Source organism: Amblyomma mixtum, chromosome 8 (assembly GCF_055824585.1).
Source record: "Amblyomma mixtum isolate Tamu chromosome 8, ASM5582458v1, whole genome shotgun sequence".
Taxonomy (NCBI): Eukaryota; Metazoa; Arthropoda; class Arachnida; order Ixodida; family Ixodidae; genus Amblyomma; species Amblyomma mixtum.
Window position 1 is genome coordinate 4,012,094 of NC_143019.1, and position 27,903 is coordinate 4,039,996.

The 27,903-nt window shown below is 45.2% G+C and overlaps 1 protein-coding gene across 1 annotated transcript in view; it reads right to left on the reverse strand.

Moving 5' to 3' along the window:
• The window catches only part of LOC149331173 (uncharacterized), a 298,912-nt gene extending 295,450 nt beyond the window's left edge, over positions 1-3,462 (reverse strand). Inside the window, exon 1 of the mRNA XM_089556370.1 lies at positions 3,065-3,462. Coding sequence (XP_089412496.1) covers positions 3,065-3,373 — 309 coding nt within the window. The 5' untranslated portion in view covers positions 3,374-3,462. The remainder of the gene's footprint in view (positions 1-3,064) is intronic.
• Positions 3,463-27,903: the final 24,441 nt, after the last annotated feature.

Below are 27,903 nucleotides of genomic sequence, written 5' to 3' on the forward strand. Positions count from 1 at the left end.
CACAGAAATGAATTTATCACCAGTGTCATCACGCAATTCGCCCAGAAAAATCCGAGGCGTCTACAGTTTCTGTTCAAGGAAGACTGACTGAGTGACTGTCGTTGCGTGTTTGTGAACATATTGTGCTGTATGCTGGTCATCAATCCGGGTGTGTCGAGAACCCGTATGCAGCAAGACTGAGCACTCTTCTCCACGAAGTGATAGTATCTTTTTGCATTTTTATTAATTTTAATTGTTTCTTCGTTGATAAACTCCAATGTATCTCTCCTAGCCTCGCTTTAATTTGCTGTTTGTAATTTTTCTTTCATGCATGTATTTTACTTATTTATTTTATTTGTATATAAATAAATAAATTTACTCCGCAAATAGTGCCTTTTTGCTACGAACATACCCCCCCCCCCCCCTCCGGCGCCAACAACCAATGGGGCCCCCCCCTGCAAAAAATTCTGCGGACGCCCTTGAATGCGTCCCATATCATACTGAAAACTGCGCAAACAAAAAAAGAAGATACAGAACGAGAAGGCTCGACACGGGCGCAGACTATCAACTGAATTTTTATTCACATGAAGAGGCCTATATAAGTATCTTCTGCCCAACGTGAGACAAGCACAAAAACACAACAACCGCGAAAAACAACCCGAAACACAATCACCCACTATCCCTTCGTGTGCACCGTGATGCAACCGTCAATTACACTTCCAAAAAATTGCGCACAAACAAAACCACGACAACCTTAACGGTCACGCTGATATCACACCAATGACCCATATCGCCTGCTCGATTTAAGAAATCTGGCCAAAAAGGTTATCTCCCTATCAAGCAATGCCACAGATGGTGATGCCACACAGGAATCTGAGTCTTTCTTGATTAGGTAAGCCTCCACCATCTCCCTGCATACCTGATGGCTATGTTTGAAGAAGACGCTGGTCCTGTTCAAACGAGGGTAGCATTTTTCGCAACCCTTGCAATGCACGGCGAGATTGGAGGAAGCCGCGCCCTTCGACGACCTACGATGCTCCGCCATCCGCTCGTTTACACAACGACCCGTCTGGCCGATGTACTTTTTTCCGGCGGCACTTCGTAAACAACACCAGTGGCTTCTTGAATAAACAGCGCGAACGAAGACGAGCACAAAAGACAAGAAAATGGACGACACAGCGCTGACTAACAACTGAGGGTTTATTGCTGATCACACAAGTATAAATACATAGATGTCGGCAGAGAGGGAAAGGTATACAAAGTGCAAAACAAAAAACAAACCATAAATGTGACAACAGCAACAGAAGCGCGCTAGAAATCAGCGGAGATTATCAGCCCCCAGGAGTGACAGCTCTTTTTCCAGTAGTGTTAGCGAAGGAGCGCTTATACATGCATTTCCCTGCTTGAATATGTTGAAGGCCTCGATAATTTCCCTCGCGGTTTTTTCCTGATTTTTGGCAATGACCTTGGTTTCATGATATAGCGGTACGCACTGTTTCTTCTCTGTCTTTGCCCATTCACAATCCCGGCAATGAATGCCGAGGTGACCGGAAACTACTTTTGACACTTTATAGCTGTGTTCGCTCAGCCTTTTATTGATACATCGTCCCGTCTGTCCAACGTACTGCCCTCCACAGGGCAGAGGGATGTTATAAACGACCCCCTTATCACAAGGGACGAAGCGTGACTGGTGCTTGGTTGTGCACTTCGCCACTTTTCCTTTGATCTCATTAACAGATCGGCACAAACCAGCCAGACGATCAGGCGCGGAAAACACAACATCGACACCTGCTTTTTTCCCCACTTTTTTCAGGGAGTGTGAAATTCCATGTAGATATGGAATCACAGCGACACGTTTGCGGTTGTTGTCCGATTCCTGGCCGTCTCGTGTAGCTGGTTCTGACTTGCTCTTCTTTAGGGCCGACTCAGCTACTGACGTGATAAGTTCTAGGGGGTACCCTGCCGAGAGCAACCTTTTTACCTGGAGTGAAACGCTGGAGTGCAGTCTGTGGTGGCAGGATTTTGTTAATGAGCTGTTCAAACAGGACCCTATGATACCCCTCTTAATGAGCTTGGAATGGCAAGAACCATAGGGAAGAAGGGGCTTGTTACCTCGAGGTTCGAAAGCCCAGCAAACGTGGCTAGGAGTGAAGTACAGGCCAAGGTCTAGAAACTTGATGCGGTTGTGAACAGGGGTTTCAAAAGTGATCTCAAGGGGGGAGAGAGCGTCAGAAAAAATGGACAGACAACGAGACACCTCGGTTTCAAACTCCTGTCCGGAACACTTAACAAAAACAAGGTAGTCGTCGACAAATCTAAATGTTTTTACGACCTTAGTTTCACCAAGGCGTTCGTTGAGAGCACGGTCGCATCTGGCGAGATAAATGTCACTGAGTATGGGGGCGATACAGGAGCCTATGCATATGCCGTTTTTTTGAATGAAGATGGATGAGTTCCACTCAGTAAAAGTTGATTGCAGGTACAAGGAAAGCAGATCCAGAAATCTTGCTACAGAAATACCGGACGCGTTTTGAAAGGCCACCACGCCATGTCGGTCAATGCATTCACTGACACTGGTTAACAGATCGTCATAGGGAATCGAATAAAACAAGTCCTTCACGTCAATAGAAAAAGCTAAAAGTTCATCAGCATTTTGCGTCGTCAGGAAGTCAGTTACTTGGTCCGAATTTTTTACCTGGAAAGGATCGTCAACAGAGATTACGGCGAGTTGCCGCTTAATGAATTCAGCGAGGCACTTCTGCCAAGTACCCCTCTCTGAGACTATCACACGGAGCGGGCAGTCAGGCTTGTGCGTTTTGGCAGAAAAGAACATATTAAGACATAGTTTATCGCTATTCGCAATGTCCTGGGCAAGCTTAGTGAGGTTGTAATCGTTGCAAAGTTTTTTTGCACGGCTCCTTGCCTTCTGTAAAGATGCCGTGCTGCATTCCCTGAACACGGCACACACAGCTTCGCCTGCTTTTGACAGGAAACATTCGTTGGGCAATACAACAAACCCCCCTTCCTTATCCGACTGTAACAGGGTTAGAGACTTGCCCCTCAGAAAATCAACAGTCTCTCTTACGGGCAAGCGCCTGGGATCCTTCCTTGGTCTTGACAGGACGTCCACGCCATCCAGAGTGCATCTGTCCCGATCGGCTGGGCTCGCTCTGGAGGAAACCGCTCTGACCATGGAAAGCAGCTCGGGAATGTTCTTCCGTGGTTCTACGGCGAACTTGGGTCCGCACCCGAGTACACGGCAGACGTTGTCAGGAAGTTCAACATCGCCAAGAACATGGACGGTGCTGTCCGGCGGTGGCCGCCTGTTGTTCTCCATTTGCAGGAGCCGGGGAAGCAGCAGATGCCATAGCCATTCGGTGGTCGTGTCAGCCATCCGGAGGTACTGCCGCCACTGGTGTTGGAGCGAGGGCCGAGCGAGCAAACTGCGTAGCAGTTCTCGATACAGGCGAGCTTGGCGCTGCCATTCGGAGCGTAAAATCCTACAAATTCTTCTTCCATGACCAACGGACGGTCGAATGAAGCCAAACAAGGTCACCACCTCTGGAGGTATGACCCTACGCCGGTTGCAAAAACCGAAATAACGTGCATTGCATGTTGCTGAAGCCACAAGGGGGATAACATGAAGCGGGTCAAGAAGATACCCAGTAGGAACGCCCGAAGAACAAGAAATAAGTTGCGTTAACACGTTTTGGCGGGCTAGTTGGTTAAGCATCTTGAATAAACAGCGCGAACGAAGACGAGCACAAAAGACAAGAAAATGGACGACACAGCGCTGACTAACAACTGAGGGTTTATTGCTGATCACACAAGTATAAATACATAGATGTCGGCAGAGAGGGAAAGGTATACAAAGTGCAAAACAAAAAACAAACCATAAATGTGACAACAGCAACAGAAGCGCGCTAGAAATCAGCGGAGATTATCAGCCCCCAGGAGTGACAGCTCTTTTTCCAGTAGTGTTAGCGAAGGAGCGCTTATACATGCATTTCCCTGCTTGAATATGTTGAAGGCCTCGATAATTTCCCTCCCGGTTTTTTCCTGATTTTTGGCAATGACCTTGGTTTCATGATATAGCGGTACGCACTGTTTCTTCTCTGTCTTTGCCCATTCACAATCCGGGATTGCCGGGATTGTGAATGGGCAAAGACAGAGAAGAAACAGTGCGTACCGCTATATCATGAAACCAAGGTCATTGCCAAAAATCAGGAAAAAACCGCGAGGGAAATTATCGAGGCCTTCAACATATTCAAGCAGGGAAATGCATGTATAAGCGCTCCTTCGCTAACACTACTGGAAAAAGAGCTGTCACTCCTGGGGGCTGATAATCTCCGCTGATTTCTAGCGCGCTTCTGTTGCTGTTGTCACATTTATGGTTTGTTTTTTGTTTTGCACTTTGTATACCTTTCCCTCTCTGCCGACATCTATGTATTTATACTTGTGTGATCAGCAATAAACCCTCAGTTGTTAGTCAGCGCTGTGTCGTCCATTTTCTTGTCTTTTGTGCTCGTCTTCGTTCGCACTGTTTATTCAAGATGCTTAACCAACTAGCCCGCCAAAACGTGTTAACACCAGTGGTACACTCTGTGAACCTAGTTTGCTTCCTGTGCGCTACCGAACAACCAGTTCCAGCACGACTGCCCTCAGACTCTAGCTTTTTACGCACAGCACTACAAATCCGCGGAAGCTTATTTTTGGCCGTGAAAATCACGTCTACTCCGTACCTCGCCCCCACTTTCTTGAGCCGGTGTGAAATTCCATGGACGTACGCAATTCCCACCACACGTCTCCGTCCCTCATCTTGCTCGTTATTGAAATCACTACTCCCCTTCTTGGCCAGGATCCTTTCGGATCTTCTGAGCCAATAACTGCTAAGGAACCCCGGCTTCCTTCAGCCTCTGCACCTGTGCCAGGAAGCTAGCCTCAACTTTGTGGTTATAGGATTTCGCAAGGGACGATTTTAAGCAGGACGTGGCTATACCAGCCTTGACTATTTTGGAATGCCTTGAGCTAAAGGTCAACAGTGGCTTCTTCGTTCTAGGGTGATATTCCCAACACACACCATTATCCAGGTACTCGATATTGAGGTCTAGAAACTAGAGGGTATCCGAGGTGGGCATCTCGAAAGTGAATCTGAGGCCGCCACCAGCATCTTTGAACATTTTTACGACGTCCGGAACCGCCCTGGGAGAGTTTGACTTCAAAATGATAAAAAAATCATCGACATAGCGGAAAACTCTTCGCGCTTGAACACCAAGATCCTCCGCCAGTTCATGATCCATCCTGCTCAGATAAATATCGCTCAATACAGGTGCAACCCGGGAGTCGATGCAAACATCCGACTTCTGGACGTACACCTTACCGCCCCACCCAACAAAGGTCGATTCCAAGTAAAAAGAAAGCAGTTCTAGGAAACTCTCTGTTGAAACACCGCATTCCGCCATAAACACCAACTCGTCATTGTCTTTAACAATGCAGTCTTTCACTCTCTTCATCAGCTGAGAATGGGGCAGTGAATAAAACAAGTTGAAATGAACGGCGGCGCAACAAGGACACTTAACAAGAGAGGGGACACCACATGCGCACCTCTTGTTAAGTGTCCTTGTTGCGCCGCCGTTCATTTCATCATGCACCAACTCGCCCCTCAGGCCATTCTTCTGAATAAAACAAGTCTTCCACATCGGTGCTGAAGGCGCAGTACTTTTTTCTGTCCAGCGCTGACAGGAACTCAACCACATTTTCAGAGTTGTTCACCAAGAAGGGACCCAAAGATTTCATTGAGTGATCTCAAGTGCCTCTGTAGAAACCCCGACACAACATCCTGCCATGTATCCCGCTCAGAAATGATTGCCCTGAGAAGGACGCCCGGCTTGTGAGTCTTTGCCGTAAAGAATAAGTCGAGAACTGTACCTTTACCATTCTTGACGGCCGTAGCCAGTCCTTCAAGGCTGCTTCCTTGCAGCGGCACCACGGCTTGCTTTTTGATGGCAGCGGGCTTTATAGCTACTTCCTTGAAGTTCTTTTTCACTGCCTCACCCGCTTTTTGGGCAAAAATCTTTTCTGGGGCGAGGACAAAGAACCCTTCCTTGTCTGAGAGGAGAGGCCTCAAGTGCGTAAAAAGCTAGAGTCTGAGGGCAATCGTGCTGGAAATGTTGTTCGGTAGCGCACAGGAAGGAAACTAGGTTCACAGAGTGTAACACCGGAGTTGTTTACGAAGTGGCGCCGGAAAAAAGTACATCGGCCAGACGGGTCGTTGTGTAAACGAGTGGATGGCGGAGCATCGTAGGTCGTTGAAGGGTGCGGCTTCCTGAAATCTCGCCGTGCATTGCAAGGGTTGCGAAAAATGCTACCCTCATTTGAACAGGACCAGCGTCTTGTTCAAATATAGCGATCAGGTATGCAGGGAGATGGTGGAAGCTTACCTAATCAAGAAAGACTCAGATTCCTGTGTGGCATCACCAGCTGTGGCCTTGCTTGATAGGGAGATAACCTTTTTGGCCAGTTTTCTTAAGGCGAGCAGGCGATATGGGTCTTTGGCGTGATATCAGCGTGACCGTTAAGGTTGTCGTGGTTTTGTTTGTGCGCAGTTTTTTGGAAGTGCAATTGACGGCTGCATCACGGCGCACGCGAAGGGATAGTGGGTGATTGCGTTTTGGGCTGTTTTTCGCGGTTGTTGTGTTTGTGTGCTTGGCTCACGGTGGGCAGAAGATACTTATGTAGGCCTCTTTATGCATGTGAATAAAAATTCAGTTGATAGTCTGCGCCCGTGTCGTGCCTTCTCGTTCTGTGTCTGTTTTTTGCGCAGTTTTCAGTATAAATTCCTACCAACTAGCCCAGTTTGTGTCCCATATGGGGACCAATATCACTTCTTACGGGGCATAGGGGAGCAAGTGTAGTTGTTATGAGAGAAGAAATGAGGCCATACGGGCACATGTGCCCATACGTCCGCAAAAAAGTAAGTAATTTTAATGAAACATGATAAACGGAAGAAAAAGATTATTGCTAGCCCCGGCATCTGCTATAGCTTCCGGAAGCACCTGAGCGGGTGCAGCAGAAATGAAAGATAACAGGCAGTGTGTAGAAGTGAAATGAAAGAGTTGAGGGGATAATTAGAAAAGACAGGGGGAGAGGTACGCTGGACAATAAATATATGTATATATTAACACCGTAAAAAAGGAGTTATGTGTCCTCTATCCAACTCCATTTTATAGTATAATCCCTGGTTAGGCTAACAGAACGAATCCCCTAATATGTCTATTGCCTTATAGTCAAAGAAATCTACATAACCTGGAACGATGATGTGCCCTGCCACAATCCTGCGTGTACCAGCCTGTAGTTCTATCCTCTTCTGATTGCGCCTCTGAATGCTTAGTCGGAAGTGTATTCTTCACGCCACTCCTCCGCTGGCTGCATGTTAAGCTAAATGACGCATTATGCCTGGAATTGATGAGAGAGATAGCTGTGCGTAACAAGAATTACGTACCTTCTGATTAGACAACTCAATAGCTCTACATCTACGATTGAAAAATTATGGCATCCTCAGATGGTGCTACCGAATCCGATGCTGCTAATAGCCCCAAAAGATATTCAGCACATTTGCAAGGCAAGTAGTTACAGCTACGACTGAAGTGTGTTCAGTTGGTAGGAAAACTGAAGTGCGAAAAAGCGTATCTGCTAGAGACATGAAAAAATAAAACGCTTTTTCCTGTGCTCGGCGTATATTCGTATGTCTCCCGGAATTTCGATTTGCTGCCAAAGTGAGAGTGGATGCCGGTGTGATTGCGTATGACGGGTTTCGGGCTGCACCCTGGGTAAGTCGGATTTAAAGCCTCTGGGTGCGAGTGCACTTCCATGCATTAAAGAAAACAAAGGAAGCTCGACGTAGATTAGTGGCTAGCGTGCTCAGCTGAGAAGGTGAAGGTCGCTGGTCGAAACTATGTTCTGACGCGAATTTTTTTTGTCGTATATTTTTTATTGCTTTCTACTCATGTTACGCGTGTATCAACGAGTTACCACGCAAATTGGAATCGTATGGCCACGACTCCCACGTTTTCAAAAAATGCCCTCCCCATATGACCCATATCGCTCATATGACCCCTGTCGCCCATATGGCCCTTATTGCCCGTGTCCAATAACATCATATGCGTATAAGGTTTTTTTTTCAATAGGGGAATATCTTCTGCAAACTTGGTCTACTGAACTTTGAATGCTTGCTCATCGAAATTGTTTTCATCAGTTTGTTTGAAATTCCATACTTAAAAACGAACACAAGAAAACACTTTCGTTATGTTGTTCCCCGTTCAGTGAAAAGATGTGGTTTGGAGAGACGCTGCGCACACGTTCCAAGTATATTCAACAAGCAAGTTGATGAGCACTCTTCCGTGGCATCTTAAAGAATTCTGAATGCACTACAAAGAATAAATGGTATCCTTGCAGCTAACGCTTAGAGCCGTTTTTCAGTCTGCTTATATTTCTTCTGTTCAGTTTTTTTAGTTAGTTTGGGTAGGCCTACCTAGTGGTAGTCTTTCCGTCATTCCTCGTAATTATTATGGTGGTATTATTTCGCTTGCTTTGTCAATATCCTCACAGGTTCATTAATGTCAATCACCATGTGTAATACCTTAAACTACTGTTACAGAAGCCAACTAGAAGATTAGACCGGCCTGTTTTTGATGTATTCCGCTCGTTGATGAAAGTAAGATTATTATTATTTTACCAATACCTTTGCTGGCACCTCTGCGTCCTTGACAAACTTTCTCAGCGCCACTACCATTCTCTGTGGCTGGTCATAGGAATGCAATAAGGGGTTCTCAACAGTGCGATAGCCGCCAACTTCTCCGCCCGTAATGCACCACTTTTACCACAGCGCGCCTACTGAGGTGCATGCAGACGCGATTGGTAAATGAGTCATTACTGTGCTTTCATACCATAGACTGGGTTCCATGATGCGTAGTGACGCACGCAAGTTGTAATCTCACGAAGGCCTAGACCAATTATACTTTAACAGAAAAAGAGCGTTTGGCCACACTACAGGTTCTTGACAAAACCTGGACCTACTTGTACGGATGGCCGTTCGACATCGTAAATGTCTTTCATGGTGTGTGTTGGCTACCATAACTGAGTGAACCTCCTGGCCGCCTTGTGCGCTGGGCTCCCTGACTCCAAGAATTTGACATACATGTTATCTACAAGTCCGGACGCAAGCATGCCTGTGCCGAAGCTCTGTAGCGCTCTCTTTTGCCAACTGCCGCATCCTCCACGACCCGTTCGCATCCGAAGTCAATCCATCCTTTCTTTTCCTCAGTGACATGATCTCCGGGAGAAGCAAAGATTCATCGATAACCTCCGTCATAGCTTTCCTGTCTCAGCCTTAAAACCTTCAGTCCCTCGCGTCTTCCGCCGCAAAGCCTCAATGGTGCTCATCGAGGAGAAATTATACAACCACGCAACAACTTTTCGGAGGGCCGAAAATTCCAAGTTGTCGTTCCCCGTACCTTACAATCCGAAGTCCAGACTTTCATCATCCATGCCGTCAATGCGCCTATGGCGCTCATTTCGAAACGTACAATTCGCATCGGCTCCGTTTTCACTGGCGCGGCAATTGCACCTCGCCCGTTACACAAGTACGTGAAAACCGTCGCGCTGCCCGCCTTGTCTCACGTCATGGAGCGCCATGGGATGTTTTGAGCGGCAGTGTGAGTGCTCTAGCACTGCTTCCCCAATTGGAAATCTTACTCCACGCCGCCACTTCCTACTACCCGCAAACAAACGTTCCCACTGAGCGCTTGAACTGTACACTTCGAGATCTGACATCAATATATACTGCATCTAACCACAATAATTAGAACGGCGTTCATGCACTCGATACTTTTGCCACAATGCGGCCACATAGACCAGAATTGGACTTTTGCCTTCATTGCTCCTGCGTAAACGTGAGCCGTGGTAAATGCATGATTTGATAACACCCTTGCCTACCGCCCGTATTCCTCCCAATGCACTTCTACTTCCTAGGCCGCGAAGTACGCCGAAGAATGGCGCCGCATCGCCGATTGCTTGCATAGGCTTATCAGTCCAGCCAAAAATCTCGCAGCGATGTTCTATACCCCACTGACAATTTCCCACCGGGCTAGGTAGTTAGGTTGTCACTGCGCCCACAATTCTCAGAAGATGCAAACAAAGCTGAAAGGCCCATACTGCATGTTACAGGTAACGTCTGCTGTCAACTAAGCGTTCTAGATTTTCACGTCTTTTTCCTATCTGAGATACCGCGGGTGGCAAACAGTTTACATTCAGCGTCTGAAGCGCTCATACGACCCGGTCACCTCATGTTCCCATTGATTTTCCAGGATGGCCCCTTTATTTTTCGGAGGGTGATTGTTGTGATGAAGATGGCATTCAATAAAACGGCGAGTTGAGCGAGTGGGTACATACTTAAAGAAAACAGAGCAACAGAGAACATATTGCAGAGGAGACAGCGCCTCTCTCGTCTTCTCGTTGGCGTTGTGGCGCGTTCGGTTTCGTCGGCAGACAACGAGGGTGAACGAATCAAGAGTCAGAGCTATGGTTTGTTGCAGCGGAAGTAGGCATCATTTTTTTCCCCCGGCCGTTTCGCCCTCAGAATAAACCTCCTTTAAATATACATTCACAAAGCAGTGTTTTCGAAATTGCTGTATAATTGTTGTCTATTTTCTTTATATTATTTATAATTTGTCACTACTGACAAGCGAAAATCCCATTGCTCTGGGGCCTTGGGATATTTTTCATATTCCTTCAAACGGCCAATGAAAGTGCGCACTTTGTAATGAAGTCATCCTTTCATGTAGAGCGCAACAACAATTCTTTTCCCTGCCGCGACTCTTTAGCATCGTTAGCCGGCTAAGAACTTCGTGTGCCGATTTCAGGACTTCTCCCGTTTCTTACTCTTACGCTACGCACCTGGCTTATATTTACAAAAATGAACAAGGGAGGGGAAAACCTCAGGTTGCTTCAGCGAACGTTTCGACAAGGGGACTTGTCTTCGTCTGGGCAAAGCGTTCATCATTGGCAGGGATTAAATAGGGCTTCGCTCCGAGGAGGAAGGCCCCGGGGGTGGGGAAGAAAAGTGGTGTGAGAGGGGATGCGTGTCAGGAAGGGGAGGTAGGTGAACCTTGATTCGCTAAGCTGCAATAGTGGAAAACTTATATCCGGGGGGTGTGTAATGAACAAAGGCTTTGAAGGGGCTGCGACGGGGGGAAACGCAGTAGGACCTGAAAAACTCAGATAAGAGGATTAGTCAGCATGGTACAGGGAAATGAGAAGAAGGCAAACAACATAGGCTGGCACTGGAAGGAGGGGCATTTCCAAGGAAGGACAAGGCAGGGGGGGGGGGGGAATGGCTCGAGTTGAGAGAAAGCGAAAAAGAGGTGGGGCGGAGGGGGTTACAGGAATGTCATGGTTTCCGAGAACTGATAGTAGGGGATTAGGAGAGAGAAAAAAAAGGGGGGTGAGTCACAGGGAGACGGTGAGAAGGCAGGAAATGTGGTGGAAGATATGACGTGGGAAGGGTGCAAAGAGCGATAGTATACTCAGAAGTACTTGTATTTGGCCGTGTTGGTTCATAACTTTTCAGGAGGACACAGGGGCGCAACAAAAGACCCGGACATTGAAGCAGACAAGGACAAGCCCTTGTCCCTGTCTACCTCCACGCCCGTGCCCCCCATCCCGCCCCTGTGTCCTCCTGAAAAGATAATATACTTATGCGAGGTTCTAGGAAATGGTCTGAGCACGTGCAAGACATTTGTTAATTTAAAATTATGCTAACCCTGGAATGTACCTGACAGATTCCAGGTTTCCTCTAGACATGTTAATCCCTGTTGGTTGCAGTGTTTTAAATTTGTGGATTAGGAATGCTTCTCTGTATTTTCTGTCCCTAGTTGATTTGAAGCCTGACTGAAGAATAAACAATTTGAGTTCGTCGAATTTGTGATGCCGTTGATTAAAATGGGTCGACACTGCCTTCTGTTCATTCCGTGTTGTGTCAGCCCGGTGCCCGTTTAATCTGGCACTCATTGTTTGCCCGGTTTCCCCGATATATTGTTTCTGGCAGAAGGAGCACTGGAGCATGTAGATAATATTGGACGATGTGCAGTCAAAACTAGTCTTTATATCGAAACTGAAATCGTTTGCCGTACTTTTAACCGTAGTGTCCCCTTGTAAATGTTTGCATGTCTTGCATCTAGGTCGAGAGCATGAAGTTACTGTCGGTGGTGGTTTCTTACCGAGCCTAGCATGCACCAGGATGTCCTTCAGGTTTGTGTTGCGTCTGTATGTTACCCTTGGTGCGTCGAGAAATATTTTCTTGAGACGGTCGTTACCAGTTCAAATGGGGTGGTATTTCCGCAGGATATTGTTTATGTTTGGAAGCGCGTTTGAGTATTTCGTTATAAGTGCAGGAGGTCGTTGACTGTTAGCTTTTGTTCGTTTTTTAAGAACTACATCTCGTTTCAAAGTGGTTGCTCGTTGGAACGCATTATTGAGGGTGGTGTGTGGATGGTTTCTGGTGATTAGTGTGTTTTTTAGCGAGTGTAGGTGTTTCAGGTAGTCGTCGTCGTCGCTACATATTCGTCTTAGTCTCGTTGCCTGTCCTACGAATATACCTTGTTTGCAGTGTCTTGGATGATGGCTAGTGAAATCTAAGTATTGTTGTCGGTCAGTGGGCTTCCTGTAAAGTGTGGTGTTGAGCTTGCTATTTTCTAAACAGACAGTGGTATCAAGGAAATTGACGCGTTTTCGCGGAGTTGAAGGTGAATTTAATGCTAGAGTGGCATGAATTGAAATGTGTGACGAATGTATTAGAGTCTCAGCCCCATGCTCCCATATCATGAAAATGTCGTCTATGTAACGCAGGTATATAAGTGGTTTTTTTAGAAATGAATTTTGAAGTTGAGATTCTAGTAGCCCCATAAAAATGTTCGCGTAAGTGGGTGCGAAGGGAGTGCCCATGCTTGTTCCAAATACTTGAAGGTAGTAAGAAGAATCGAATTCAAAGTAGTTGACTGTCAGTACCAATTCAAGTAACGTGAGGTACACTTCATTTTCGTGCGGGTGAGGACTTTGAGTTAGAATTTTGGAGAGTGCGTCGATACCTTCATTTATGGGAATATTTGTGTACAAAGCGGCGACGTCAAGTGTGACAAGTATGCTATCTGCTGGGATAATGGAAGCGTGATTCAGAGACTCTATTATGCGGAGAAAGTGCGGTGTATCCTCGACAAAGGAAGGGAGGTGGGTAGGAATATCTGCAAGAATGTTGTTCATGAAAATTGATAAGTTCTCTGTGGGCGTGTTATTGTTTGAAACGATAGGTCTGCCGGGGATATCTGCGGTAAACAAGTCTTCTGCGGAAACTTTATGGATTTTGGGAAGTAGGTAAAAGCGTCCTGCCTGTTTGTTTAGCGCATTTAAGAAGTGGTAGTCGGACTGCGTGATTAGTTCCCGTGATAATAAGTTTGCCAGTTTGTTCAGAATCAATTTGCAGAACTCTGAAGTGGGATCTGAATCTAATTTTCTATAATGACAAGGGTTGTTGAGTTGCCTAAAAGCTTCTTTTTTGTATTTTTCGGCCGGCAGGATAACTATGCTACCTCCTTTGTCTGCAGGCTTAATGACTATATCGGTTCTAGAAGCTAAGTGGTTCAGAGTAGCCTGTTCTGTTGGGGTGACGTTTCTGCGTTTTCGAGCTTGCTTTGTTTGGTCTATAATTTCTTTCGAGACAGATTTAATGTACAAACAAGTCTAATTCGGGACTCTTCTGCGCTTCCGGCGTCCATGTGCTTTCGGCTTTAAGAGGTATGGGATTAAGGCTGGTTACTTCAGTAGGGTGAGCACGTGTTGACCACGTGTTACAGGGAAGAGCTAGGTTAGTAATCGGGGTGTTCGTTTTTTCGGCAACGTTTTTCGAAACGTTGGCTCAAGCAACCTCAGGTTTTCCCCTCCCTTGTTCATTTTTGTGATCGCAAAGGACCATCAACCACACCCTCTCTCTACCATGGACTCCAGTCGACGGAAGATGACGGAACAAGGTAAGCCTCTCCCCCTTCTTTCATTGCCACATGTAGCGTTGATAGGTGATAGTCAATACAAGCACATCCACAATCACTTTCCTCCCGGAGAACATGCACCATACATTAGGTTTGAGAGCGGCGCCAAAACCAATGACATAAGGAAAGTGATAGCCGCAGCACCACAGAACATCACGCACTTCTTCATTCACTGCGGGACTAATGACCTGAAACATAGCAGTGCGGAACAGACCATTGAGGCCATGAATACACTAGTACACGAGGTCCATGCCAACAGACCAAACACGAAACTGCACCTGACAACCGTGCTTCCTAGGGTAGTCAACTTGCACCACAGACACATGCCACAATCCCGCCAACTCGCAGCTCACGCACAGGACTCGTTTAAGCTCAAGAATTTTTTGCTGGACATGGAACATTACCAAAAAGACGTTAAAATCATCCACCCCGCTCAGATCCATCATGACCCTGAGGCACTCCTGGAAAGAGATGGACTTCACCCTAATTTTTTTGGCGTCCAAGTAATGGCAGACAACATAAAGTACCGGCTGAGAAACACATTTAAGCGGACGCTACCGCCCACTCATGCTCCCTCTCCCACTGTGGCCAACACTCAACAACAGACCACCCACAAAAGCGACAACACCCAGGAACGAACACCGCCTACCCCCGCTAGGACCCAGGACACCTCCACACAGTTCACTCCAGAGACTCGCGACGCTGGCACGCAGACGGTAACCGTGGATCCCACACCAGCGGAACAGCACGTAGGAATCCCACCGAAAGTAGCCACTAAACAACAAAGCCACCACTTCACACAGACACCTACGCCTTTAGTGACGCACACTAGCACCCAGATTGTCACCGATGCGGACCTCGACACCGATACCACACCCAAACACACAACACCCGTCAGGAGGTCCACTCGGCGTAAGCACAGATGACTTACATCTGGCAGCACCAATTGCCCCGAACCCAAAAGACGAATTTTTCTGGTCGCCAGAAAAATAGCCACTAAACAAACTAACTACCGATTCCACCTACACACTTACAAATCCTACTCGCAGCACAGGACAATACCCAAAGGACTTCGAGTTAATGTTAGGTGCTCCCTCGGTGCGCTCAGGCCTGAACTCATCGCTCGATGGGAAAAGGTTTCAAAGGACGCATCCCTTTCATTCATAGCTATTTTAAAAGAACATTGTCAAGAGCAGTTAAATTTCCTCGATGATCAACTTAGTAAGATAGAACTAAATTCGGACGAAAGCCAGGCACTAGCAGATTTTGTAGCCAGAAAGGAACGAAAGCTGCATGATAAACAACATCGTAAACAAATTAGAGATAAATTTCCGCTAGATACGAATACATCTAGACAGTTTAACAACCGCCCGCCAATTTCGATACAGACAAAAGATACGCCTTTTCCGCCGCAGGACACCGACAGCAACATTGTCGATATTTCCAAATCCTTAAGTGATAGCGACAAACGGATTCTGAAGCATGGCCTTACATTTTGTCCAACTAACAATAATTTTAACGAGTATGAACTTCACAGAGATATCACAGAATTTGCGCGAAGATTGCGAATTAAGGAATTCTTTGCCGAAAAAACGAACACCCCGATTACTAACCTAGCTCTTTCCTGTAACACGTGGTCAACACGTGCTCACCCTACTGAAGTAACCAGCCTTAATCCCATACCTCTTAAAGCCGAAAGCACATGGACGCCGGAAGCGCAGAAGAGTCCCGAATTAGACTTGTTTGTACATTAAATCTGTCTCGAAAGAAATTATAGACCAAACAAAGCAAGCTCGAAAACGCAGAAACGTCACCCCAACAGAACAGGCTACTCTGAACCACTTAGCTTCTAGAACCGATATAGTCATTAAGCCTGCAGACAAAGGAGGTAGCATAGTTATCCTGCCGGCCGAAAAATACAAAAAAGAAGCTTTTAGGCAACTCAACACCCCTTGTCATTATAGGAAATTAGATTCAGATCCCACTTCAGAGTTCTGCAAATTGATTCTGAACAAACCGGCAAACTTATTATCACGGGAACTAATCACGCAGTCCGACTACCACTTCTTAAATCCGCTAAACAAACAGGCAGGACGCTTTTATCTACTTCCCAAAATCCATAAAGTTTCCGCAGAAGACTTGTTTACCGCAGATATCCCCGGCAGACCTATCGTTTCAAACAATAACACGCCCACAGAGAACTTATCAATTTTCATGAACAACTATCTTGCAGATATTCCTACCCACCTCCCTTCCTTTGCCGAGGATACACCGCACTTTCTCCGCATAATAGAGTCTCTGAATCACGCTTCCATTATCCCAGCTGATAGCATACTTGTCACACTTGACGTCGCCGCTTTGTACACAAATATTCCCATAAATGAAGGTATCGACGCACTCTCCAAAATTCTAACTCAAAGTCCTCACCCGCACGAAAATGAAGTGTAGCTCACGCTACTTGAATTGGTACTAACAGTCAACTACTTTGAATTCGATTCTTCTTACTACCTTCAAGTGTTTGGAACAAGCATGGGCACTCCCTTCGCACCCACTTACGCGAACATTTTTATGGGGCTACTAGAATCTCAACTTCAAAATTCATTTCTAAAAAAACCACTTATATACCTGCGTTACATAGACGACATTTTCATGATATGGGAGCATGGGGCTGAGACCCTAAAGACATTCGTCACACATTTCAATTCATGCCACTCTAGCATTAAATTCACCTTCAACTCCTCGAAAACGCAAGTCAATTTCCTTGACACCACTGTCCGTTTAGAAAATAGCAAGCTCAACACCACACTTTACAGGAAGCCCACTGACCGACAACAATACTTAGATTTCACTAGCCATCATCCAAGACACTGCAAACAAGGTATATTCGTAGGACAGGCAACGAGACTAAGACGAATATGTAGCGACGACGACGACTACCTGAAACACCTACACTCGCTAAAAAACACACTAATCACCAGAAACCATCCACAGACGACCCTCAATAATGCGTTCCAACGAGCAACCACTTTGAAACGAGATGTAGTTCTTAAAAAACGAACAAAAGCTAACAGTCAACGACCTCCTGCACTTATAACGAAATACTCAAACGCGCTTCCGAACATAAACAATATCCTGCGGAAATACCACCCCATTTGAACTGGTAACGACCGTCTCAAGAAAATATTTCTCGACGCACCAAGGGTAACATACAGACGCAACACAAACCTGAAGGACATCCTGGTGCATGCTAGGCTCGGTAAGAAACCACCACCGACAGTAACTTCATGCTCTCGACCTAGATGCAAGACATGCAAACATTTACAAAGGGACACTACGGTTAAAAGTACGGCAAACGATTTCAGTTTCGATATAAAGACTAGTTTTGACTGCACATCGTCCAATATTATCTACATGCTCCATTGCTCCTTCTGCCAGAAACAATATATCGGGGAAATCGGGCAAACAATGAGTGCCAGATTAAACGGGCACCGGGCTGACACAACATGGAATGAACAGAAGGCAGTGTCGACCCATTTTAATCAACGCCATCACAAATTCGATGAACTCAGATTGTTCATTCTTCAGTCAGGCTTCAAATCGACTAGGGACAGAAAATACAGAGAAGCATTCCTAATCCACAAATTTAAAACACTGCAACCAACAGGGATTAACATGTCTAGAGGAAACCTGGAATCTGTCAGGTACATTCCAGGGTTAGCATAATTTTAAATTAACAATGTCTTGCACGTGCTCAGACCATTTCCTAGAACCTCGCATAAGTATATTATCTTTTCAGGAGGACACAGGGGCGGGATGTTGGGCACGGGCGTGGAGGTAGACAGGGGACAAGGGCTTGTCCCTGTCTGCTTCTATGTCCGGGTCTTTTGTTGCGCCCCTGTGTCCTCCTGAAAAGTTATGAAAAGAAAAGTTTTTTCAGCCCCGGACAAATTGGAAAACTTATGCAAACTAGTAACGTACCCAAAAAGAAAAGCTAAGGGGTGTAAAAAGAAACACCAGGTCCCCATGGTCGCATGCGCAGAAGGAGTGGTATACAGGTTGCCGCTTACATGTGGCAAAGCATATGTAGGCCAAACGGGGCGATGTTTGAACGAGCGGCTCCGTGAACATCGGAAGAACATGGAACGGAAAGGCGATGGGAATTTGGTTGTTCATTGTCAAGAGTGTAAATGTGTACCTTCCTATAGCGAGACGAAGATAGTAAGCAGGAACCGTGACCAAACGGCGCGTGAAATAATTGAAGCCATGAGCATAGCGGACAGTGGGGTTGCATGCGTGAGTAGCACGTCCCTTTCACTACTATCAAAGGAAAGGGCATTTTTGCAAAAGGGAAGGTAGGACTGGACATGTGACGAGACAGTTTGTCGATTTTTTATCATCGGGGTGTTTCCATCTTCCATTGTTATCAGCTGCTGGTCCAGCGCTAAGTGTGTGTGTCTCTATCTTTCAGTCCGTGTCTTTTAAAGCGCAGGTATATTTCAATTATGAACCAACACGGCCAAATACAAGTACTTCTGAGTATACTATCGCTCTTTGCACCCTTCCCACGTCATATCTTCCACCACATTTCCGGCCTTCTCACCGTCTCCCTGTGACTCACCCCCTTTTTTTTTCTCTCCTAATCCCCTACTACCAGTGCACGGAAACCATGACATTCCCGTTACCCCCTCCGCCCGCACCTGTTGGCTTTCTCTGAACTCGAGCCATTCCCCCCCCCCCCCCTGCCTTGTCCTTCCTTGGAAATGCCCCCCTTTCTTTCTCCTTCCAGTGCCAGCCTATTTTGTTTGCCTTGTTCTCATTTCCCTGTACCACGTTGACTAATCCTCTTATCTGAGTCTTACAGGTCCACCAAGCGCCAACCCCCCGTTGCAGCCCCTTCAAAGCCTTTGTTCATTACACACTCCCCGGATATAAGTTTTTCCACTATTGCAGCTTAACGAATCAAGGTTCACCTCCCTCCCCTTCCTGACACGCATCCCCTCTCACACCACTTTCCTTCCCCACCCCCGGGGCCTTCCTCCTCGGAGGGAAGCCCTATTTAATCCCTGCCAATGATGAACGCTTTGCCCAGACGAAGACAAGTCCCCTTGTCGAAACGTTGGCTCAAGCAACCTGAGGTTTTCCCCTCCCTTGTTCATTTTTGTGATCGCCAAGGACCATCAACCACACCCTCTCTCTACCATGGCTTATAGTTAGACGACTTAAGTTTCGTCTTCAGTTTCGATTTGTTTTGTTTGTGGCGGCATTTTTTTTTAATGCGCTTCGAAGAATCAAAAACGCGGTACTCCACCCACTGCCCGCTGACGATGACTTCGCCGCTCTCACTACAGGGCCTACCGCATTACTTACGGGCACGCTGCGCTAACTGGTATTTGTTAGACAACCGAGGTTTCGATCAACAATTTTTTTTTCCCCATGAGGGGGCATGTTTCGCGCGCGCTCCGAAGACCCTGTAGCGTTGTAGCGTCAGAATCCCTTGGCAGCCTGCGCAAGCGCGACGCACGCTACAAAACATAGTAATATCATGATTCCGCTTTGTCTGCGGTTGGTTTTATCGACGGCCCAGGCAGCAGTGAGCCTGAGGATGCCGTATTTCTGCGAAACAGGCCTGCTACGTAGGCGGCCGCGATCCGGTGCCCAACTGCAGGATTTCCTCTTCTTGTTTATTTATTTATTTACAATACCCCTAAGGGCCCTCGTGCGAGGGTATCACATAGGGGAAGGGGGGGGGAGGCGATACAAGCATGAAATTATGGCACAGGCACTTGAAACAAGATACACGTAATAACGAAGTATGAAATAAAGCTAGTAATGTACACAAATAACACAACAAACAACGCAGAACAAAATACTCAGTAAATGCACATAATACAACAAAAATACCAAATCTGTTAGTCCATGGTTTGTTTTAACGAATGCTGAAACCATTGTAGGTAAACCCCAGTAGCTATGTGTGATGGCAAGTTATTCCAATCTATTATAGTGCGAGGAATGAATGATTTCGCGTAGAGCGATGAACGGCATGTTATGCGTTTTATTTTGTTATCCTGGTCGCGGCGAGGAAAGACTGCAGGGTGTGGCAAAAAGAAGTCGTCGTGGAGGGTGGGATGGTGATACAGTTTGTGAAGTAAGGTTTGGCGAGCGAAATGTCGTCGACATGATAGTGGTTCCAACTCGGCACGTTGTTTTAATGCTGTGACCCTGGTGAAGCCTGAATAATCTGAAAAGATGAAGCGAACAGCACGGTTTTGCAGGGATTCAATGTTGTTTATGATGTAAGCTTGTTGAGGGTCTCATATGGCAGAAGCATACTCAACTTTCTGGCGGATTAGCGTGATGTAAGCAAGTTTTTTTAAGGGTGAAGGCGCGTGTTTGAGATTACGCCTAAGAAGGCCGAGTGCGCGGTTTGCTGATGCTTACATTGTGTTAATATGGTAATGCCAAATTAGGTCACACTGAAAGTGAACTCCTAGGTACTTGTAAGTTGCTGTAAGTTCTACTCTATCGTTATTGAGGAAGTAGGCTGTAGGAATTCGAGTGGAATGTTTAGTAAACGACATTAACTTTGTTTTAGATGCATTTAGAGACATTAGCCAGGAGGAACACCAAGCCGTTACAGCGTAAAGATCAGTTTGAAAGGAATGGCGGTCAGTTTGATTAGTAATATTACGATATATTACACAATCCTCCGCGAATAACCTAATTTGAGACGATACACACTTGGGTAGATCGTCGATAAAAATTAAAAAAAACAGAGGGCCAAGTACACTTCCCTGGGGGACTCCAGATGTTACGGGGACAGAAGACGAGCTAAAGCCGTTGACAGAGGTGAATTGTTTTTTATTATAGAGGAATCGTTTTATTCATGAAATAACGTTGGGATGGAGACTTAAGTTTGTCAATTTGGTTGAGAGCCTGTGATGGGGAACGCGATCAAAAGCTTTAGAATAGCCTAAAAATACTGCGTCAACCTGTAAGCCAGCGTCTATTGCGGAAAATATGTCGTTAGTAAATCCTGCGAGTTGAGTGTCACATGAATAATCCCTGCGAAAACCTTGCTGGTATTTGAAAATGATATAGTGCTCCTCTAGATAATTAATTACTTCAGTATGAATTATGTGTTCCGGGAGTTTACAGATGTTGCTGGTTAATGAGATGGGGCAATAGTTAAGTGGAATAGTGCTGTCTCCGGATTTGAAAATGGGTATTACTTTCGCTGTACGCCAGTCATCAGGAATTGTACCAGATGATAATGATTGTGAAAAAAGTGATGTCAATACCTGATAGAGGTTAAGAGAGACATTCTTTAGTATTTTGTTATTAAATCCAAGGTGATCAGAGCTAGTAGTAATTTTGAGGTTATTCAAAAGGGCAAGAATGCCTGATTCACTAATGATAATTTCTGGCATGGAAGTGACGGAAGATGGCTGTAACATTGGCGAGGAAGTGGTGTCTTCATGGGCGAACACTGAAACGAATGCGTTGTTAAGAAGCTGTGCACACTCAGATTCAGTTACTGAATCACCGTCAGGATTAATTAGTACAATTTAGGGGTGGGAACTCGGATTGATGACGCGCCAGAATCTATGAGAGTTATTGGTTAACATGGTGGACAGGTCGTGACTGAAGAAATGATGACGAGTTGTTTTAAGCAGTGACTGATATTCGTGATCGCAATGCCTGTACTTTGCCCATGACGATGGAAGACCTGTTTTGACTGCTTGGCGGTACAAGCGTTTTTTCTTATTATTAAGACGACGAGGGCGATTTGAGAACCATGGTGCATTTTTATGATATCTGATGGTGATGACTGGCACCAACTTGTCAATAAGATTGGTCAATGTGTCTTTAAGCGATTGCCAATTTGTTTCGACTGCGCGAGATGAATAGTAAGCTAGGAAGTCCTCCGAAAATGATTGCAGTGCACAGTTAATCCCATCGAAATTAGCGCGGTTTTAGCAACGAATTCGCTTAGTGGATGTTTTCTTTCTACCGAATGGACGAGTGATGTACCCGGTAATGATGTCATGATCGGATAGGCCTTGTAAATGCAAGATTTCGGAACAAACCGCAGGTTTATTTGTTAGGACGAGATAAAGAATATTTGCCGTTGTGGCGGAGCGCCGGGTAGGATCAATGATAAGTTGAACAAGTGAAAAATCTAGGCAGGTATGAAGGAACATGTGGGCTTCTTGATCACTGGGGTTAACCGTAAGATTAGGCCAAGCAATGTTTGGGAAATTAAAATCACCAAATACAAGGAAAATGGAGTTAGGAAAACGCACATATAAGTCACTCAATAATCTATGAAATTCACCTGAAAATGTGGCAGTCATATCTGGCGGTCGGTAGAAGGCAGCAATAACAACATCAGCAACACTGATTTTGCACCGTATCCAAACACATTCAAGAAAAGTAGTGACAGCGATGGGGACAGCAGATATTTGTTTCTTTGTAGCAATAAGGACGCCACCCCCTTTTCTATTTTTCCTATCACAACGAAAAAACTAAAATTCGGATTCACTGAGTAGAATGTTAGCATCCGGAATAGAATCATCCAACCAAGTTTCAGTTAATCTCAGAAGTGAAACGCACGTTGAATCGACGAGGGAAGAGAGGCAACAGATTTTGAAAGTGCACTTCGGATATTAGTGAAAAGGAAAAAACTACTGCTATTCTCTGAATTAAGACGAATGTTCAACGAGGAGGATGAAGACGCTGAAAAAGATGAGGTGGCTGTTGGAACCGGTCAGTCGGTCGTGGAAAGACTAACTGGCACCGTTCGGCCACTGGCGACATCCCACAGATAAGTATTCTTATTGATATGCATTTTGTAGGAAGACTACTTTTCAAGATAAAACTTGATTTTTTCGCAGTTAGTAGCCAATAGAATGGCAAATATTGTTCATGTTTGAAAAAGATTTTACCGCTTTTGCGCTTTGTAACGAAGCGCAGCTTTCGACTGAAGCCCCCAAAACAACAATCATTTTTTCCCCGTGGTAGGAAAAGAGTTAAAACTCTTCTCTGAATTAATGACAAAAAGCACTCATTGGTGAGATGTGTAGCATTTGCCCTGCATGAAAGACACGTAATTATCTTTTGTGGGCCGGCGCTAGGGCGCCTATAATGTTGGTGCAATCACCAGATGCGTGCTCCTTAATGAATCGAGTAAACAGGACCCCTTAGCTCCTGACTACCTCGGGAGTGTTACATATTAAAGACTCGGGCTCGCTCAAATGCAGGGCATCAGCTTTGTGTTGACAAGATACAGGGCACACCACTCTTTTGTCAATGGTGAGTAAAAAGGGTTAGCTAAAGTTACGGAGGACCGGCGAAGCAGAAAGAATAAAAAAATTAGTTCTCGGAAGTCATTCGGTCTTACTGCACAAGCAGCTGCAAAAATTAGGATTCGAGAATTTGTGAAGCCGCTGTTACTAGCATTCAGGACGTTGTCGTTGATTGATGACTTGTGTTAATGTTTTCCTTTCATCACTGCATAAAGCGAGAGTTGCACGCATGGCAACACGCCAGCAAAGTTTAAGAAATGGTGGTAATCTTGACAACGCAGCGAGCTCACAGACTCAAGTCGAAGACGGCTTGCTAACCTGCAAAGTATCAAGAAAAGAAAACTTTGAGACATTCCTAAACGAGAGAATTGCCTGCTTATAGCTTGCTTTGAACCTTGCTGTCAACAGCACCAAAGCGGCGACCATGCGTCTGGTTCTCGGCGGGTGGCTTTAAGCCCATGATGGAATTAAATTTCTAATCGGAGACATATCTGCAGATTTGGACTCCTGTTCCTAGAAATGGCGTGCCGTTGAGTTTACCGAAAAGAATCATTTCGAAAGTATACAGAGCACCATCGATCACTGTGAAATGCTTCGAAGGCATGTGCTGTTATGCGTTCTGAGCGAAATTTTGTGCCACATACATGGCTCCCTCGACGCTTTCAAACAGCTGTTGTATATTTGAAAAAAAAAAACGCGCTGTTTTTCGTGCTTCAGAAATAGCGTACACGTGTTAACGTTCAACGGTGACATTTGTAGGTTTCCCGAGTGGCGTCTGGGAATTTTGGTTTTTCCCATTAGCGTCGTCCTCGCATGTGAAATCTACCTCCAGGGTGCACTGACAGTAATTTCGTGCGTAACTGCAAATTTTGGTCGTAGTTCGCGAAAGGTATCTTTCTTTTGCTGTTTACTTCACATACTTGATAAAACACGGCACATACACTGCGTTTCTCAGCACATGAAGAATGTTTTTTCCTCTAGACCAATTTTACTCTTGATCACGTGCTGCCATACGTTTTCGCATTCTTTACTACAGTAGCTTTGTTGTCACAGCTCTCAATCGCATAATTATGCTGCAGATTTCTAGCGCAGATTGCAGAAGCACTCACTGTTACTAAACTGCCCTCACACCATATGGGGACTTGATTCTAACGGTTGCGGTTGGGGCTGCTACTGCGTAGATGCGCTTGATCACTTGAGTTTAAAAACTCTGGAGGCATTTCAAGGCCGGTCGCGTTTAAAGGAGATTGGAGGAGTTTTGTTGGAGCCCGCGCATCTACTTTATGACAAAGACGTTAGCCCTAGAAGCGTGACGCAGGCTATGTGCACGGCGCAGTCACATGCTTACAGAAGCTTTCTTTCAACGATTACGAGAAGCAGGCTTCTGTCTAGAATGTTCGAATGAAAAACTCATGGCCTGTATTTTTTCAGCTCTTAATCTCTACATTTTCCTGAATAACAGCGCGAACTTGGACGAGGAAAGAAGAAATACACATGGACGTGCGCTGACGAGCGTTGTATTTCTTCTGTCCTCGTCCCAGTTCACGCTGTTATTCAGGAAAATGTCGTACCAATTCGCCCAAGCTTCCGCTTTAGTCTCTACGTAACCACATGAAAAAAAATCATTTAAATTTCCAGATAAACGAAAAAAAAGATTGACAGATATTCCCAAGCCATCAATGCTGAAAAAAAAGTTCTATGATGCAATGACCTCATAGATCATTCATCATAGAATATCATACAATATGTATGACATATCATACAATCTGTATGATATATCGTACGAATTGCATGATATATCATACAGATTGTATGATATTCTATGATGAATGATCTATGAGGTTATTGCATCATAGAACTTTTTTTCAGCAGGGATAGCCTAGGTTTGGAACTAAGTTTCGCAGTTGTTGGAAGTGTTCGGACGAAAACGCCTGAATTTTACACTGGTACTTCGTAGATCGAAGGATTAAATATTCTGCTTTTCTATCATTCAAATGGCACTAGAAGAAAGAGAAAAATAAGTGTTAAGGAGGACAAATTCTGCATGCTATTCTAGGTGATGCTATGAAGCAGAATGTTATGTGAAGTATTATTTACTGTGTTCACTACAAAGCATAGCAATGCTCTCGTTGCAATATGATGAATTCCAAAGCTATATAAAACAAAACACTGACTGATATCTATAGTACTTTCTGGAAAAAAATTTTATTGATGACGTCATATGGAACTTTTGTCTCGTGCTAAGCTTGACTACGGTACTTACCTTCATCAGCCAAGAATGAATTAAGCCTGGAATCGTCTCTGCCTGTGCAGGCTGGATGGATGGATGGATGGATAGGAGCGCCCCCTTTGAAACGGGGTGGTGGCAATTGCCACCATGCTCACCTTTCTTTATTTATTATTTTTTTGTTTACTGTGTTGACAATTCTCATTAAGATTCTCCATCACCTTTGCCTACGGTTTCCTACTATTCTAACCTTATGCCACATCTCTGCTTTTCAGCCACCAATCCTCCAATCGCTTTTTGCTGACTTCCAATGCAGATTTATTTACATGACCATTGTTATCTTTAAACCCTAGGGCCTCGGAAAGAGTGACTGTGCCTGCATCGACATTCGGATGGATACCATCACATTTGATTATCAGGTGTTCAATTGTTTCCACAGATCTACCACACACTGCACATGTGTCATCTTCGTTAAATTTCTTTTTGTAGCTGCGCGTTCTAAGACACCCTGATCTAGCTTCAAAAAGTAGGGCACTGCCTCTTGAGTTGTCATAGAAAAATTCTTTCCTGATCTGCCTTTTCCAGAATCGATATAGTTCTACACTGTTTCTTTTCCATTGAATTCATCCAATTTTTAACTTCCGCGTTTTTAACCTGTCGTTTAATGCTCTTTCTTTCTCCGTCCTCATGACCGGCATACTTACTGGTTAGTTTTCTAGTTCTTTTCCGCCACTTCGATTCAACGTTCTTTCTGTATAAATATTTAAATACCTTAGCTGCCCATCTGTTATCGTCCAATTTCCTCAGGCGTTCTTCATATAGTATTTTACTCTTAGCTTCCCGTGCCTCGAACGATGCCCAGCCCATATCTCCTTGTACTGCCTCGTTTGTGGTTTTGCCGTGGGCACCTAGTGCTAATCTTCCAACAGCTCTCTGATTTACGTCTAATCTCGACTGAACTTCTGCCCTTAAGCACAGAACCGCATTGCCGAAAGTAAGTCCCGGCACCATTATTCCCTTCCAAATACCTCTTAGTACTTCATATTTGTTGTACCCCCATAATGCCCTATGTTTCATTATCCCGGCGTCTCTTCGTCCTTTTGCCCTAAGAGCCTGTTCATGCTTTTCCGTGTATACCTGCCCTTCGTTTAGCCATATCCCGAGGTATTTGTATTCGGCCACTTTGGGTATTTCGTGGCCTTTTATTGTAAGCACCTGATCAGTTGCATCGTTAAAAATCATCACACCTGATTTAGTTGCGCTAAAACTGAATCCTAGAGCGTCTCCTTCGTCTCCACAGCAATTAACCAAAGTTTGTAAATCTTCCTGGCTATCTGCTTACAATACAATATCGTCCGCATACATTAAACCCGGGAGTCGCTGTTCAACTACATTTCCGCCTAATCTGTACGATAGATTATAACCCAGATTACTTTCTTCTAGCCTTCTTTCCATATTTATCACGTAAAGCATGAACAGCAGCGGTGATAGAGGGCAACCTTGCCTTAATCCTTTGTGCACCCCCACAGTTGTGGTACTTTTTTTCCCTTCCCATGTAATTTCAACTTCATTATCTCGGTAGATTTCCTGTAGAAAATCAATTACCTCATCACCAACACCTAAATCTTTCAATATGCTCCACAGGAGTTCCCTGTTCACGTTATCGTATGCACCGCTTATGTCTAGAAAGGCTATAAACAGAGGTCTATTTTCCGCCTTAGCTATTTCTATGCATTGGGTAAGCACGAACAGGCTATCATCTAACCGCCTACCCCTTTTGAACCCATTCTGAAGTTCTCTGAGTATCCTATTCCCTTCTACCCATGACTGCATTTTTAATTTCACCGCCTGCATTGCCAGCCTGTACATAACAGATGTTATCGTAATCGGACGGAGGGATTTTATGTTCATCTTATCTCCTTTCCCTTTATAAATCAAATTCATTTTACTCTGTCTCCAGCTGGGCGGAATTTGCTGATTTGTTATGACTGCCTCCAATGCTTTTATCAGCGCGTCCTTACTTCTTGGGCCAAGTTCATTAATCAGCTTAATTGGAATTTCGTCTATCCCTGCGGATGTGGTTTTAGGAATATTCGCTTCCGCCTTTTCCCAGCTAAGACTAGTCAGTTCTAAGCTGTTCTCTTCTGTGCTGTCCTGTGTTGCCGCCTCACTTGGGGAGATTACCCCATTGGCGTCGCTAAAAGACGCAGCTATAAATGATGTAATGTAGTCCACAGCATCGCCTCCCTCTAAACATTCTCCCTCAGCATCTATAATCTGTTCCTGCTTTCTTTGA